Source organism: Canis lupus, chromosome 12, assembly GCF_048164855.1.
Source record: "Canis lupus baileyi chromosome 12, mCanLup2.hap1, whole genome shotgun sequence".
NCBI classification, from domain to species: Eukaryota; Metazoa; Chordata; class Mammalia; order Carnivora; family Canidae; genus Canis; species Canis lupus.
The window spans coordinates 15,499,751-15,516,675 of NC_132849.1; the positions used below are offsets into that span (position 1 = coordinate 15,499,751).

The following is a 16,925-nucleotide window of genomic DNA, read 5'->3' on the forward strand; positions in this document are numbered from 1 at the left end:
ATGCCCTGGGCCAAAGGCAAGACACTCAACTGCTGAGCCACCTAGGCGTCCCTCTTGTCTTCAATTTCTTTCATCAGTGTTTTATAATTTTCAGAGTACCAAGTCTTTTACCTTCTTGGTTAGATTTATCCTTAGATATTTTATTATTATGTTTTAATATGTTTCATATTGATATTACTGTAGCCACCCTACCTCTTTTTTTTTAATTTTTTAAAAAATTTATTTATTTATGATAGTCACAGAGAGAGAGAGAGAGAGAGAGGCAGAGACACAGGCAGAGGGAGAAGCAGGCTCCATGCACCGGGAGCCTGATGTGGGATTCGATCCCGGGTCTCCAGGATCGTGCCCTGGGTCAAAGGCAGGCGCCAAACCGCTGCGCCACCCGGGGATCCCCACTCTACCTCTTTTAGGATTGTTTGCATAGTAAATATTTTTTTATCTGTCCTTTAATTTTTTTAAAAGATTATTTATTCATGAGGGACAGAGAGAGAGGCAGAGACACGGGGAGGGAGTCCGACCCAGGACTCAGTTCCGAGTCTCCAGGATCACGCCCTGGGCTGAAGGCGGCGCTAAACCGCTGAGCCACCAGGGCCACCCAGAAATCTTTTTTTTTTTTTTCATGCAGTTTAACACAACATATGCCTTTGATTGGATTATTTAGTTCATTCATAGTTAGTGTTATTGATATGTTTGGATTCATTTCCATTTAACTTTTTATTTTCTATATGTCTCGTGTCTCTTTTATGCCTTTAGTGCTTACATTGCCACCTTTTGTATTAAGTAGATTATTTTCTCATACCATTTTATTCTGATCTTTAAAATTATAATTCTTGTTATTATTAGGGCTTACAATACACATATTAACTTATCAGAATCTGCTTCAGATTTATTAGGAGTTAGTGCAGTGTCATATAGAGAAACTTTATGCCCATATAAATCCATCCCCTATCCCCTTTTTAATGCTATTAATGTTAGGCACAGGTCAGTATATGTTACATACTCAACAATGCATTGTTTTAGTTAAAACTTTATAAAATCTTAGGTTTTTTTGAAGAATCTGGCAGAATGGAGAATAACAATTATATATTTGTAGAGATTGTTTTATTGACCTTTTTATTTTCCCTATCTTCTACTTTTCATTTCTTCCCTTTTTTTTGAGGTAGTATGTGGTGTAATTTCCTTACTCCATTATGACTCTTCCTATTATCTCTTCTGTGCTGTCATTATCAAATATATTTCTATATTATAGACCCAATGATACAATTACATATATATTGTTTCATACAAGCTTTTTAAATCAGTGAAAGGAAAAAAAAGAGAAGAAATATGCAGTTATATTGTCTTTTGCAATTACCTGCAAAATTGCTTTAATTGGCTTTTTGATGTTTTCCATAAATTTGAATTACTCATGGTGTCACTTTTATCCTGAAGAACTTCCTTTAGTATTTTCTGTAAAACTGATTTGTGATCAACAAATCTTCTGTTTAATTTATCTGGGGCTTAATTTTTTTAGGTTAATTGTAACAAAACACATATATAAAATTTACCATCTTAACCATTTTTTTTAGGTTAATTATTTGAGAGAGAGTGCGCATGAGCAGGGGGGAAGAGCAAAGGAGGAGAAGCCGACTCCCTGCTGAGCAGGGAGCCCAATGGAGTTCAATCCCAGGACTTTGAGATCATGACCTGAGCTAAAAGGCAGATGCTTAACAGACTGAGCTATCCAGATGCCCTTCATCTTACCCATTTTTTTTTAAAGATTTTATTTATTTATTCATGTGAGACAGAGAGAGAGACAGACAGACAGAGGCATAGGCAGAGGGAGAGGGAGAAACAGGCTTCATGCAGGAAGCCCGATGCAGGATCAATCCTGGGACTCTGGGATCACACCCTGAGCCAAAGGCTCAACTGCTGAGCCACCCAGGCGTCCCAATCTTAACTATTTTTAAGTGTGGGATTCAATAATGTTAAAACTGTGTTAACGTTGTTGTACAACCAATTTTCAGAGTTCTTTTTATCTTGCAAAACTGAAACTTTGTGCCTGTTAAACACAACTTCCCATTCTTCCTCATCCCAGCCTATGGCAACCACCATTCTACTTCATGTTTCTGTGAATTTGATTACTTTAGGTACCTCATTTAAGTGGACTCTCACAGTGTGAGGCATTTTATGACTGGCTTATTTCAGTTAGCATTTTTTTTTAAAGATTTTTATTTATTGTGAATATGCTGCTGTGAACATGGGTGTACAAATATTTCTTTAGGACCCTGCTGTTAGTTCTTTTGGGTATATACCCAGAAGTGGAATTGCTGGATCCTATGGTAATTTTTTCTTTTTTTTTAATTTTTTGAGGAACTACCATGCTGTTTTCCACAGTGGCTTTACCTTTTGTATTCCCATCAGCAGTGCTTAAGAATTTGAATGTCACCACATCCTTAACAGTGATTGTTTTGTTTTAAGATTTTATTTATTTATTCACGAGAGACAGAGAGAGAGAGAGTGGCAGAGACACAGGCAGAGGGAGAAGCAGGCTCCACGCAGGGAGCCTGACATGGGACTCAAACCTGGGTCTCCAGGATCATGCCCTGGGCTGAAGGTGGCACTAAACTGCTGGGCCACTGGGGCTGCCCTCGGGTTTTTTTATTTTTTTATTTTTTTATAGTGGCTACCCTAATGGGTGTGAGATGTTATCTCATTGTGTTTTGATTTGCACTTCCCTAATGTTTAGTGATGTTGAGCATCTTTTCATGTGATTATTGGCTATTTGTACATTTTCTTTGGTAAAGTGTATTCAGATCCTTTGCCCATTTTTTTTTTTTTTAATTTATTTATGATAGTCACACAGAGAGAGAGAGAGGCAGAGGGAGAAGCAGGATCTATGCACTGGGAGCCCGATGTGGGATTCGATCCCGGGTCTCCAGGATCGCACCCTGGGCCAAAGGCAGGCGCCAAACCGCTGCGCCACCCAGGGATCCCCTTTGCCCATTTTTTAATTGGGTTATTTTACTTTTTATTATTGAGTTGTAATAGTTATCATATATTCTGGCTATGACTCTTTTATCAGATATATACCTTGCAATTTTTTTCTCCCATTCTGTGGGTTGTCTTTTTACTGTGTACTATGATAGTGTCTTTTGATGCACAATTATTTTTTTTTAAATTTTCACGAAGTCCAGTTTGTTTTTCTTCTGTTAACATGTACCATAGGTGTTATACCAGAAAATAACACCAATTTGGATTCTCAATCAGCGTCATGAAGCTTTTTTTCCATGTTGTCTTGTAAGAGTTATATTGTTTTAGGTCTTTCATTTAGGGTTTTGATCCATTTTTGGTTACTTTTTGTGTGTGGTTTTGGGTAAACTAGTTTTCATTGTGTAAGTTTTTCACCTTTTTGGTTCCTTCCTAAATATTTGATTCTTTTTGATGCTATTTTAAGTGGAATTGTTTTTGTAATTTCTTTTCACATTGTTTACTGTGTATAGAAATGCAATTGGTATTTGTGTGTTGACTTTGTATCTAGTCAGCTACTTTGCTGAATTCACTTATTCTAACAGTTTGTGTGCGCACATATGTGTGTATAATCTTTGGAGCTTTTTTTTTCCTTAAGATTTATTTAATTGGGATCCCTGGGTGGTGCAGCGGTTTGGCGCCTGCCTTTGGCCCAGGGCGCAATCCTGGAGACCCGGGATCGAATCCCACGTCGGGCTCCCGGTGCATGGAGCCTGCTTCTCCCTCTGCCTATGTCTCTGCCTCTCTCTCTCTCTCTCTCTCTCTCTCTGTGACTATCATAAATAAATAAAAATTTTAAAAAAAGATTTATTTAATCTTGAGAGACAGAGAGGAAGAGAGGCAGAGACATAGGCAGAGTGAGAAGCAGGCTTCCTGCAGGGAGCCTGATGTGGAACTCCGTCCCAGGAACCTTGGGATCACGACCTGAGCAAAAAGGCAGACCCTCAACTACTGAGCCACCCAGGCACCCTAGTCTTTGGAGGTTTTTTTTTTTTCTTTTTAAGATTTTTTTATTTATTCATGAGAGAGAGAGAGAGAGAGAGAGGGCAGAGGCACAGGCAGAGGGAGAAGCAGGCTGCATGCAGGGAGCCCGATATGGGACTCCATCCGGGGACTCCAGAATCACGCCCTGGGCCGAAGGCAGGCGCTTAGCTGCTGAGCCACCCAGGAATCCCTTTTCTTTTCTTTTCTTTTCTTTCCTTTTCTTTTCTTTTCTTTTCTTTTCTTTTCTTTTCTTTTTTCTTTTCTTTTCTTTTTTCTTTTCTTTTCTTTTCTTTTCTTTTCTTTTCTTTCTTTTTTCTTTTCTTTCCTTTTCCTTTTCCTTTCTCTTTTCTTTTCTCTTTTCTCTTTTCTTTTTTACGATTTTTTATTTCTTTGGAGTTTTTTTATATTGAAGATCGTATCATCTGCAACTGAGATATTTTGCATTTTTCTTTCCAGTTTGGTTGCCTTGTATTTCCTTTTCTTGCTAAATGTTCTAGTTTGAATCTCTAGCACTATTTTGTTCCTGATCTTAGAGGAAACACTTCCAATCTTTCACTATTGAATATGCTGTTTACTGTGGCTTTTGCATATATGGTTCTTATTATGTTGAGGTAGTTTTCTTCTTTTCCTAGTTTGTTGAATGTTTTTACTATGAAAGGGTGATGACCATTGTCAAATGCTTTTTCTGTATCACTTGAGATAATCATCTTGGTTTATCCTTAATTCTGTTACTAGGAGGTATTACACTGATTTTTTATATGTCAAACCATCCTTGTGTTCTAGGTTTAAAATCTACTTGATTATGGTATATAATTTTTTAATGTGCTGTGCATTCTGTGTGCTAGTATTAATTTTGTTGAAGATTTTTGCTTCTGTGTTCATTGAAGATATTGGTGTTAGTTTTCTGGTTTCCAGTGTCTTTGTCGTTGTCTCATATCATGGTAATGCTAGCCTCAGAATGAGTCAAGAAGTGTTCCTCTTCAGTTTTTTGGAAATGTTTTAGGAAGTTTGGTGTTCGTTCTTTTTAAAATGTTTGATGAACAAATGGCAGTGAAGCCATCTGGTCTTTGGCTTTTCCCTGTTGGGAGGTTTGTGATTACTGATTTAATCTCCTTGTTTCAGGTTTGTTCAGATTTTCTCTTCTTTCATGATTCAGTATGTGTTTCCAGGAATTTATGTATTTCTTTTTTGTTTGCCCAGTTTATTTGTGTACAGTTGTTTGTACTGTTCTCTTATAATCCTTATTTCTGGGCCATTGGTTATAATTTTTCCTTTTTGTGTCTAGTTTTATTATTTTGAGCCTTTTTTTTTCTTATTCCAGCTAGGGTTTGCTAATTTTTTTGATCTTTAAAAAAACCTTAACTTTTAGTTTCATTAATTATTTTTTCCCTCTGTTCAGTATTTTATGTGTGCTTCAGTGTTTATTATTTCTTTCCTTCTGCTTGTTTTAGGTTTAGTTTGTTGTTCCTCTAGTTCCTTGAGGTGTAAATTAGGTTGTTGATTTGAGATTATCCTTTTGTTTAAATGTATGCCTTACAGCTGTAAATTTACAGTTGTAAATTTCCTTTAGCATTGCTTTGTTGCATCCTATAAGTTCTGGCATTTTGTGTCTTCATATTTATTTATGTCAAAGTTTTTTTTAATTTTCCCTTGTAACTTCTTGTTTGACCTATTGGTTTTTAAAAGAGTGTAGTGTTTAATTTATATATATTTGTGGAAATTTCCAGTTTTTTTTCTGTGCTGTTGATTTCTAGTTTTATTCCATTGTGGTTGAGGAAGACACTGTGCATTTCAGTCTTTTTGAGCTTGTTAAGACTCATTTTGTAGCTAACATGTTCTATTCTAAAGAATGGTCCATATATACTTGAAAAAAATGTATATTCTGTTTTTAGGTGGAGTGCTATAGATATGTGTTAGGTCCAGTTGGTCTGTATTGTTGTTCAGTTCCTCTATTTCCTTATTGTTCTTCGGTATGGTGGTTTTATCCATTATTGAAAGTGAGGTATTGAAGTCTTTTAATATACTGTGTTGCTCTGTGTTTCTCCTCCAAAGTCTTTAAAAATTTGCCTCATTGATTTTGGAGCTCTGAGGTTGGGTGCATAAATACTTTTAATTGTTATGTCTTCTTGGTGATTTGACCCTTTTAAGATTCTGTCGTGTCCTTTGTCTCATAACAATTTTTGATTTAAAATCTGTTTTGTCTGAACTTGGTACAGCTATTCCTGTGCTCTTTTATTAGCATGGAATATCCTTTTCCATCCTTTTACTTTCAGCCTGTGTGTGTCCGTAGATCTAAAGTGTTTCTCTCATGGACAGTACATATTTGGAAGACTACTAACTTTTAATATTACAGACTTACTCAGGGAAAAACTCTTTCAAACTTTTAATTTATACCAAAGACATTTAATCTCATATGAAGAGTTCATGACACTTGCATAGTTTTGAAGCATTCATCTTAAAACTTCTGCTTCAAGAGGGGTGCCTCCATGCTCAGTCATTTAAGGGCTTGGCTCAGATCAAGCCCTTCACTGGGCTCCCTGCACAGCGGGGAGCCTGCTTCTCCTGCCTTCTATTCCCCCTGTGTGTGTTTGTTCTCTCCCTCTCCCTCTTTCCGAAACTCTGTGTCAAATAAATAAAATCTTAAAGAATCCTTCAAATATTGGGTTATATTCAAAGGCAATAGTGGGAAAGTTGATCAAATTTATGAGGATGTAATAGAAATGATTTTTCTCAATGATGTCTAAACAGATGGGTGATAAAAATAGGAAGTTCTGAGGCACCTGGTGACTCAGTGGTTGAGCGTCTGTCTTTGGCTCAAGTCATGATCCTGGGGTCCTGGGATCGAATTCTGCATTGGGCTTCTTGTGGGGAGCCTGCTTCTCCCTGTGCCTATATCTCTGCCTCTCTGTCTGTCTGTCTGTCTCTCTCTCTCTGTCCCTCATGAATAAGTAAATAAAACCTTAAAAAAAAGGAAGTCCTGGGGAATGGATTTTTTAAGTAAGAACTTTTAACATTTAGTTTTAATTTTAGGTTTTCTTTAAACTGATAAAAGTGAGGGGAGAGTTCATTTTCTCACACATTGGGTTAGTTCTCAATGTGCTAGTTTCTCAACGTATCATTAGTTTCCTACAAATATCCTAATGAATTGAACTCTCTTTTTATAAGCTGTTCTGAATCAGCTCTTTAAGGCAAGACCCCATGCTCCACAACCTGCATTATTTCGCTGCAGTGAATAGCCATTTTGAACATTCATGTTGGCATTCTTCTTTCCTGGAGGGCACAAAGAAGATTAACTGTGCCAGAACATTGGCTGTATTGTTACAGATTTAGGAATTTCAAATGGCCAGAACGCATTTGCAAAAATAGTTTTATTTTTTATTCTTTGTCCCTTAAAAATCTCCACTGAAGCAAGATGGGTGTGCACCATGGTACTCTACCTGTAGAGAAATCCTTTTGGAAGAGTTGATATCTTAGAAATCTCTATAGTTATTGAGTAGATTTTAAATAAGCTGGTCTTAACAAAAACACATTGTTGTAAGCATTCTGTAAAAAAATTTTTTTGTATTGTTAGTGTAGTATCTGTTTTAATTCTGGAAAAAATCTGATGACCTTGAGTTTCCTTCAGAGGCTCATTCACATTTGTGGTTATTAATATTTTGTTAGCATTCATCTTCCTTGACATTCATAACTGCCTATTTTACTTTATAACTTTTTCCCTTTTTATGGACATTGTGTATTTATTTCTTTGAGGATCTGAGGTACTCATTTTAAAGTTTTTAAAAAATATAGTTTGTAATCATTTTTAGCAGGAGTGTTTTTTTTTTTTTTTTTGTCCTATGGTGCACCCTTCTCTATCTGGTGTTTTTGTGGTTGTCTTTACCTTGCCCCTTGTGGCTGCTTTTTAAAAAAGAGTTCTTATATTGAAACTGGTTTTTATTGTCCAGGAATATTGGAGGAAATCTCAGGAACCAGTCCCTGAACCAGTGGGTTACTTGACATAGGTCATTTTTGTTTGATTGCCTTGGATCTTTTCTATTTGCAATGTTTCAGCCTTGAGCTGCAGTCACAGCTTTTATTGCCTCCTTTCACAGGTTAAGGGAGCCCTGCTCTGATTTCACAAAAAGCCTGATGTTTGTTCCCACTGCCTCCACTGGGTTGATTTTAGTCCCTATTTTTAAGGCTAATTTCTTAGATGTCTCAAAAAATAAGATTTTAAAATAACTTGCTTGTTTCTACTTGCTTCTTTTACTGGTAGGGGTATAGGAGGTTAAGGATCTGCCATGGTTTATTGGAAAATATGTTGAGTTCTAACTGAATAACCTTAAGACTCTATTTTTTTATTTTTATTTTTTTTAAAGATTCATTGTTTCTTTTGGAGAGAACGGGAGTGGGCACTTGCACACATGAGAGCAGGGAGAAGAGCAGGGACAATGACAGGGAGAGAGAGAGAGAAAGAATCCTATATAGACTCCATGCAGAGCACAGAGCCTGACACTGGACTTGATCTCAAAACCCTGAGGTCATGACCTGAGCTGAAATGAAGAATCAGGTGCTTAACCTACTGAGCCACCTGGCGTCCGTTTTTTTTTTTTTTTTTTTTTTTTAAGTGAAGGTAGTAATTTGGATAGTGGTTGTGGAGTTGAAATGTTTTATATACATATATACGTATATAGGAAAGTGCTTTATAAACAGAGAAATATAAGTTAAAGTTTAGATTTTACTTATTGTTTAGTAGCAGTGATTGTGTTACTATTGTATTTAAATCTGCTTTTCACGGCACCTCCATGGCTCAGTGGTTGAGCATCTGCCTCTGGCTCAGGAAGGGTTAAACCAAAGTCCACACTCCCCTGACCCTCCCTCCCAGATCTAAGCCACTGGCTTCAACAAATCATCTTAAAAAGCCAAGTGAGGGTACCTGGGTGGCTCACTGGTTGAGTTTCTGCCTTTGGCTCAGATCATGGTCCCAGGGTCTCGGGAGTGAGTCCCATATCAGACTCCCTGCAGGGAGTCTGCTTCTCCTTCTGCCTGTGTCTCAGCTTCTCATGAATAAAGAAATCTTAAAAAAAAAATCTGCTTTTGATTTTCAGGTTGTCCCATTGACACATCATGTATGGCAAGAGTCATCATATCAAGGCAATAGTGGAACACAGATTTCTGATACTAATGTGGTCTTTGTGGAAAAAACAGCTTGGTGGGGGTGTAGGAATGATCAGGTATGTCTTGTGTAACTGGCAAACTATTTTTCTTTTCATAAATAGCATGAGAAATTCTGATTTAGCTGTGAAGAATGGTAAGAGGTGAATTTTCCATTTTTCTATTAGATCTTTGATAGTTTTAATTATATAGAATAGCATTTCAATTTCTTTTTTGTCTCAGGACTCCTTTACATTCTTCAAAACTATTTTAAGCATCTTTTGTTTGTATGAATTATTTCTATTGATATTTAGTTTACTAGAAATTAAAACATTTAAAGATATTTTTAAAATAACATATCCGGGACGCCTGGGTGGCTCAGCGGTTGCCGTCTTCCTTTAGCTCAGGGTGTGATCCTGGAGTTCCGAGATCGAGTCCCGCGTCAGGCTCCCTGCATGGAGCCTGCTTCTTCCTCTGCCTATGTCTCTGCCTCTTTCTTTCTTTCTCTCTTTCTCCTTCTCTCTGTGTTTCTCATGAATAAATGAATAAAATATATTTTTTTAATTTTTTAAATTTTTTTTTATTTTATGATAGTCACCGAGAGAGAGAGAGGCAGAGATACAGGCAGAGGGAGAAGCAGGCTCCATGCACCGGGGAGCCCGAAGTGGGATTCGATCCCAGGTCTCCAGGATCGCGCCCTGGGCCAAAGGCAGGCGCCAAACTGCTGTGCCACCCAGGGATCCCAAATGAATAAAATCTTTAAAAAAACCCCAACAAACACATTATATAGTAGCATAAGTAATATATTTAAAAATGAAAAAATATTTTCCAAGACAGAAAAGTTAGTTGAAAAGTGGCATTGTTCTACATTTTTTCATATCTCTTTAATGTCAGGTCTAATAAAAGACAACGTATTAGGGTTCTCCAGAAAAACAGAACCAGTAGGAGATTTATACATATATACACACACACACATACACACATACAACACACACACAAAATAAGAAATTTGCTCTTGTGTTAGCTGAGATTTCTAAGATCTGGAACCTGGAGACCCAGGAGAGCTGATGGTATAGTTGTAGTCTGAATCCAAAGGCCTGAAAACCAGGAGAACTGATGGTTTAAGTTCTACTCTGAATCCAAGCCTAAAGGCAGGAGAAGACCATCAGGCAGAGAGAGTAAATTGTAAATTCTGTTTTGCTCAGCCTTTTGTTCCATTCAGGCCTTCAATGGATTGGATGAGGCTTAATCCACAGTGGAAAGGGCAATCTCCTTTACTTAATCTGTGGATCGAATGTTTTTTTTTTTGTTTTGTTTTGTTTTTGTGTTTTTGTTTTTGTTTTTTTTGTGGATCGAATGTTAATCAAATGTTAATCTAGACTAGACACACAGACACATGGAACAATATTTTCCCAAATATGTGGCCACCTGGTGGCTCAGCCAAGTTGACACATAAAATTAACCATCACAATTGGATTCTCATATCTGCTTCTGCATTTAGTCTTTTGGGATACATCACAGTATGTGAAGAAAATCTGGACTTACATAGAAAAGGGAGCTCCATATAGATTTCCTGAAAGAGTGTGACTGCCAAGGATCTTTGGTCCACTCTTTGAGAACCATTGATCTAGAGTATACTCATAAATTTAGAAGAAATGGAAAAATTATGAGCAGATAGGAAAGAGGCTTATATGTTTGTTGGAGGAAAAATGTAGCCTCATTTATAATGGTTAAATATTTAGGGTTGATTATCTAAGATCTTGGGTTATCAGTTTCTTCTGGTACCTTCAATTTCCCCTAAATTGCAGTGACTATTCATTTGATGCAAGATATGAAGAAAGGAAATTTGCTGCCATGAAGAGAAAGGAATGAAAAGAAGCCTTGACTAGAAAATTCATAGCACTCTGGGACTCTTAAATGAAAGGGGGATTGCAATAGACTGAATTGTGTGGCATAAGATGTGTTGAAGTCCTATTCCCCAGTACTTTAGAATATGTCCTTATTTGAAAAAGGGTGATTGCAGATATAGCTTAGGTGAGATCATACTGGAGTACAGTAGGCCCTTAATCCAATATGACTGCTGTCGTTAGAGGAAAATAGGATGCGTAGAGAGAGCCACACACAGGAAGAAGTCAGCCCTATCAAGACAGAGGCAGACATTGGCAATCTACTGCAACAAGCCAAGGAATGTCTGGGGCTACCAGAGGGTGGAAGAGGTAAGGAAAGGATTCTCTTTAGAGGCTTTGGATGGAACATGGCCCTGCCAACACTTTGATCTCAGACTTCTAGCCTCCAGGACTGTGAGAAAATAAATTTCTGTTGTTTTGAACCCCCTAGTTTGTGTAACTTTGTTATGGTAGTCCTAGGAAATGATTATAGGGATATATCCCTAAATAGTTTGGTAGTCTCTGAGGATATATTTATGGTATAGTCCAAACGTAGTTGTCTTCCTTTTTGTCCCTATCTTGTGAAATATACGCCGTGAAAAAAAAAAAAAATATGCCTTAGACAGATCCTGTAGCTCTTCTTTTCCTGCCTTCATGCCTGGGTTCCTCAGCATAGCTGGAACATTATGCCACTTTCTCATTTCCCCCCTTTTTCTCCTTGTTTTTTTTGGTTTTTAAAAATTATTTGTTTATTCATGAGAGACAGAGAGGCAGAGACATAGGCAGAGGGAGAAGCTGGCTCCCTGCAGGGAGCCTGATAGCAGAACTCGATCCCAAGACCCCAGGATCATGACAATGAGCCAAAGGCAGATGCTCAACCACCGAGCCACCCAGGTGCCCCCTTCTCCTTGTTATTTGGTTCATTCATCTTTGTTGCTGTTTTCTGAGTTACCTCTCTTAATTCACTGAAAATATAGCTCTTGCTACACTGTTCTCAGTTTCTTTCACTTCAGCTTACATTACCCATCTAGTGCCTAAAACTCCTGGATCTTTGATCTAACCTACAGAGATCTTTTCCTCCACTTCTCCTCCTAAACTTTTACCCCTACTAGGGGTACCCATCCTGTAGTCACAGTCTAGACCATGTCACCTCCAGCAACTTGAGTACAAATGTCTCATCCCTAGCTGTTTGGTTTAATACTCTGCTCCCTGTTCATTAAATGAAATTTTTAAGAATTTTCTTCATTTCCTGCTATGTTAACCTCATTGATGTATAATTTTATCACAGCAAACTTCGCTTTTTTAGGTATACAGTTTGATGAGCTTTGAGAGATATATGCAGTCATAACCAGTACCACATTTGAGATATACAAGGTTGCTGTCACTCCCCAAAAGTTCTCTTGTACCTCACTGTAATCAGTCGTCTCCCCCATCCTTAGTCCCTGGCAACTACTGATCTGATTTCTGTCCCTATAGTTTTGCCTTTTCAAAATTAAAGTATATAGGCTTTCGAATCTGGCTTCTTTTACTTAACACATGCTTTTGAGATTTATCCATATTATTATGTGACTCAGAAGTTCTTTTTAATTTTTTTATTGCTGAGTAGTATTCCATACAGGTGCAAATTTTTGTAGACAAATGGTTTCATTCTCTTGGTAAATACTTAGGAATGAGATTACTGGCTGATACAGTAATTGTATGTTTAATGTTGTAAGAAAGTACTAAACTGTTTTCCAAAGTGGCCATGCCATTTTGTCTTCCTCCACAATATATGAGAATTCTAGTTGATTTGCATCCTTGCCGGTTCTTGGTATTGTTAGTTTTTTTGTTTTAAAAGTTTTAGCCAAAAAAAAAAAAAAAAAAAAAAAAGTTTTAGCCATTCTAGGTATATTATGGGGTCTCATTGTGGTTTTAATTTTTTTTAAGTTTTTTATTTATTTATGATAGAGAGAGAGAGAGAGAGAGGCTCATTGTGGTTTTAATATGCATTTTCCTAATGACTAATGATATTGTACATCTTTTTTTTTTTTTTTTAAGATTTTATTTATTTATTCATGAGAGATAGAGAGAGAGAGAGAGAGGCAGAGACACAGCAGAGGGAGAAGCAGGCTCCATGCAGGGAACCCGACGTGGGACTCGATCCCGGGTCTCCAGAATCACACCCTGGGCTGAAGGCAGTGCTAAACTGCTGAGCCACCCGGGCTGTCCTGTACATCTTTTTGTGTGCTTATTTGCCACCCATGTTTCTTCTTTAATGTAGGGTCTTTTAAAATCTCTTCCCCATTTTTTTTTTAAATTTTATTTATTCATGAGAGACAGAGAGGCAGAAGCATGGGCAGAGGGAGAAGCAGGCCCCATGCAGGGAGCCCAATGTGGGACTTGATCCTGGGACTCCAGGATCACGCCCTGGGCCGAAGGCAGGTGCTCAACCACTGAGCCACCCAGGCGTCCCTCTTCCTCATTGTTATTTTTTAATTTTTAATTTTTATTTTTTTTAAAGATTTTATTTATTTATTCATGAGAGACGGGGGAGGGGGCAGAGACACAGGCAGAGGGAGAAGCAGGCTCCATGAAGGGAGCCCGACGTGGGACTTGATCCCGGGTCTCCGGGGTCACAACCTGGATCGTAGGCAGCGCCAAACCGCTGAGCCACCCGGGCTGCCCCTCTTCCCCATTTTTTTTTTTTTTTAATTTGTATTTATTTATGATAGTCACAGAGAAAGAGAGAGAGAGAGAGAGAGAGAGGCAGAGACACAGGCAGAGGGAGAAGCAGGCTCCATGCACCGGGAGCCTGATGTGGGATTCGATCCCGGGTCTCCAGGATCGCGCCCTGGGCCAAAGGCAGGCGCCAAACCACTGCGCCACCCAGGGATCCCTCTTCCCCATTTTTAAAGGCTGATTTGTTCTATTTGTTGATTTTGGAATTTCTTTATAAATTCTAGGTACAAGTCGTTTACTAAACATGTGTTTTGCAAATATTTTTTTCCCCTACTCTATAGTTTTTCTTTGAATTCTTTGTCTTTTAAAGAGCAAAAGCTTTAATTTTGATGAAATTGGCGTATAGCTTTTGTTTTTCAATGTTTTGTATTGTGTTCTGAGAAATTTTGTCCTAATCCTATGTCACAAAGATTTTTTCCTAGAAAATCTGGAAGGTTTCTCAACCTTGGCACTTTTGACATTTTGGGTCACTTAGTTCCTCATTGTATGGGGCTGTCTTGTATGTTGTAAGGTGTTTAGCAGCATCCTTGACCTTTTCCCACTAGATTCAGTAGCACTCTCTCATGTTGTAACTATGAAACATGTCTCTAAACATTGCTAAATGTCCCATAGTTGAGGGAAGAGAGGTTGTCAAAATTTAACCCAGTTTCGAACCAGTTTTTGAAGTTTTCTAGTTCTAGGTTTTACATTTCTATGATCTATTTTGAATTGGTTTTGTATATGATATAAAGTAAGTGTCCATCTTGATTTCTTTACATTTGAATATTTGTCATTCCAACACCATTAGCTGAAGATACGGTCTTTTTGTCTAGTGCTTCCTTGGCATCTTTATCAAAAACAGATTATATATGTGTTGGTCTATTTCTGGACTTTATTCCATTGATGGCTTGTCATACCAATTCTGCACTCTTAATTTTTGTACTCTCTTGAAATCAGGTAGTGTGAGTTCTCCCACTTTGCTCCTTGTTTGAAAAATGGTTTTGTTTTTGCTCTATTCTTTTAATTTCTATATAAATTTTATTTTATTATTTTTTAAAAAATTTTATTTATTTATTCATGAGGGACACAGAGAGAGACACAGGCAGAGGGAGAAGCAGGCTCCATGCAGGGAGCCCAATGCGGAACTTGATCCTGGGACTTCAGGATCACGCCCTGGGCCGAAGGCAGGTGCTAAACTGCTAAGCCACCCAGGGATCCCCCAAATTTCTATATAAATTTTAGAATCAGCATGTCTATTAAAAAAGCCTCTTGGAATTTTGATTAAGATTGCCTTGAGTCTATACATCAGTTTGGAGAGAATTGACACCTTAATATTTGAGTTCTGTAATCCACCAACACAACAGTTCTTGCAGTTTCATTTAAGTGTTTAGTTTTTTCATCAGTATTTTGTTGTCTTCGGTTTACCAAACTTAACATGTTGTGTTACCTTTTTTTAAAAACATTGCTTTTAGGGACGCCTGGGTGGCTTGGTGGTTGGGCGCCTGCCTTTGGCTCAGGTCGTGATCGCAGGTTCCGGGATTGAGTCCCACACCGGGCTCCCTGTGAGGAGTCTGCTTCTCCCTCTGCTTGTGTCTCTGCCTCTCTTTCTCAGTCTGTCTCTCTCATGAATAAATAAATAAATCTTTAAAAAAATAAACAAACATTGCTTTTATTAAGGTGTAATTAATCATGCTGATGTTTTTACAAATTTCAATTTCCTATTCACAAATATATAGAAATATAAATGACTTCTTATATTGACCTTTTAAGTCACATTTACTGATTTTAGTAATAGGTCTTTTTTTTTTTTTTTTTTTTTTTTTTTTTTTGAGAGAGAGGGAGAAAGAGAAAATCCCAAGCAGGCTCCATGCCAGCACAGAGCCTACAGGGCTTATTTTCACTACCCTGAGATCATGACCTGAGCTGAAATCAAGAGTTGTACACTTTACTGGCTGAGCGACCCAGATGCCCTAGGACTTTCTAAATAGACAGTTGTATCAACTATATATTTTTTCCTTCTTAATATATGTATTTTATATCACTGGTTAGGATCTACTTATTATTTTACTTAATCTACTTTATGTTCTGACCAAAGCAAGTTTTGCCAGCATTTGTATAGCTGAATACATTGAGAACTTTTCTGTCCTTATTTTAGGTGCAATATATAGCATTTGACACTGTTAACCATTGCATAACTTCTTAAAATCATTTCCTTTCATGGCTTCTATTTTTTTTTTTTCTACTCTTCTGTTTCCTTTCCTGCTTTATCTTCCCCCGTTCAACCTCAAAATCGAAGGTTCTAAGATATGGACCTGAATAATGGCCAAATGTGGTTTTCAGAAAAAAAAATTGGGGCATGGTATTTAAAAATTTTTGAAATGGACACACTTTAAAGTGTGTATGCAGTGCATATTTGGCCACAGGTCCCATCACTCTCTAATTCCAGGCGGTTTTACTCATTTCTGTTACTTCCCTGGCCCTGTACACGTTTGAGCTTTTGATTTCTGCTTGAAGTGTTGGGATGTTTTGGTTCTCATGTAGATTCAGGGGGGTTAAATATATCTGTATACTTAAAAATCCCAAATTTATATCTCTAATCTTTATTTCTCCAACAGAATATATTTATATCAAAAACATTAGGGATTTGAAGGCCTTTTTTTTTTCTTTTTAAAGATTTTATTTATTTATTCATGAGAGAGAGAGAGAGAGAGAGAGAGAGGCAGAGACAGAGGGAGAAGCAAGCTCCATGCAGGAAGCCCGATGTGGGACTTGATCCTGGGACTCCAGGATCATGCCCTGAGCCAAAGGCAGATGCTCAACCGCTGAGCCACCCAGGCATCCCTTGAGGGCCTTTTTATATTGATTAAAAAGGTATAACAAGTAATCGTTGTGTACTAGAAACATAGCAACAAAATCTACAGAATCTTGTGACCAGCACCAGGTGTTGTTCGTGTGTTGAATCACTTAATTGTACGCCTGAAACTAATATTACACTGTGTTAAGTAACTGGGACTTAAATAAAAACTTAAAAAAGGAAAAAACCAAAATAAGCAGGAAGAAAAGGAATTTTTTTAAAAAGAGCTTATTTATTTATTCATGAGAGACACAGAGAGAGAGAGAGAGAGAGAGAGAGGCGGAGACACAGGAAGAGGGAAAATAGGTTCCCTGCAAGGAGCCTGACGCGGGACTGGATCCCAGACATCAGGATCACGCCCT

General features: G+C 37.7%; 1 protein-coding gene across 1 annotated transcript in view; it reads left to right on the forward strand.

Annotated features, from left to right (window-relative positions):
- ALMS1 (ALMS1 centrosome and basal body associated protein) overlaps positions 1-16,925 on the forward strand; it is a 215,786-nt gene that overhangs the window by 18,330 nt on the left and 180,531 nt on the right. The window contains exon 2 of the mRNA XM_072769843.1: positions 9,081-9,206. Within this exon, the coding sequence (XP_072625944.1) occupies positions 9,081-9,206 (126 nt within the window). The remainder of the gene's footprint in view (positions 1-9,080; positions 9,207-16,925) is intronic.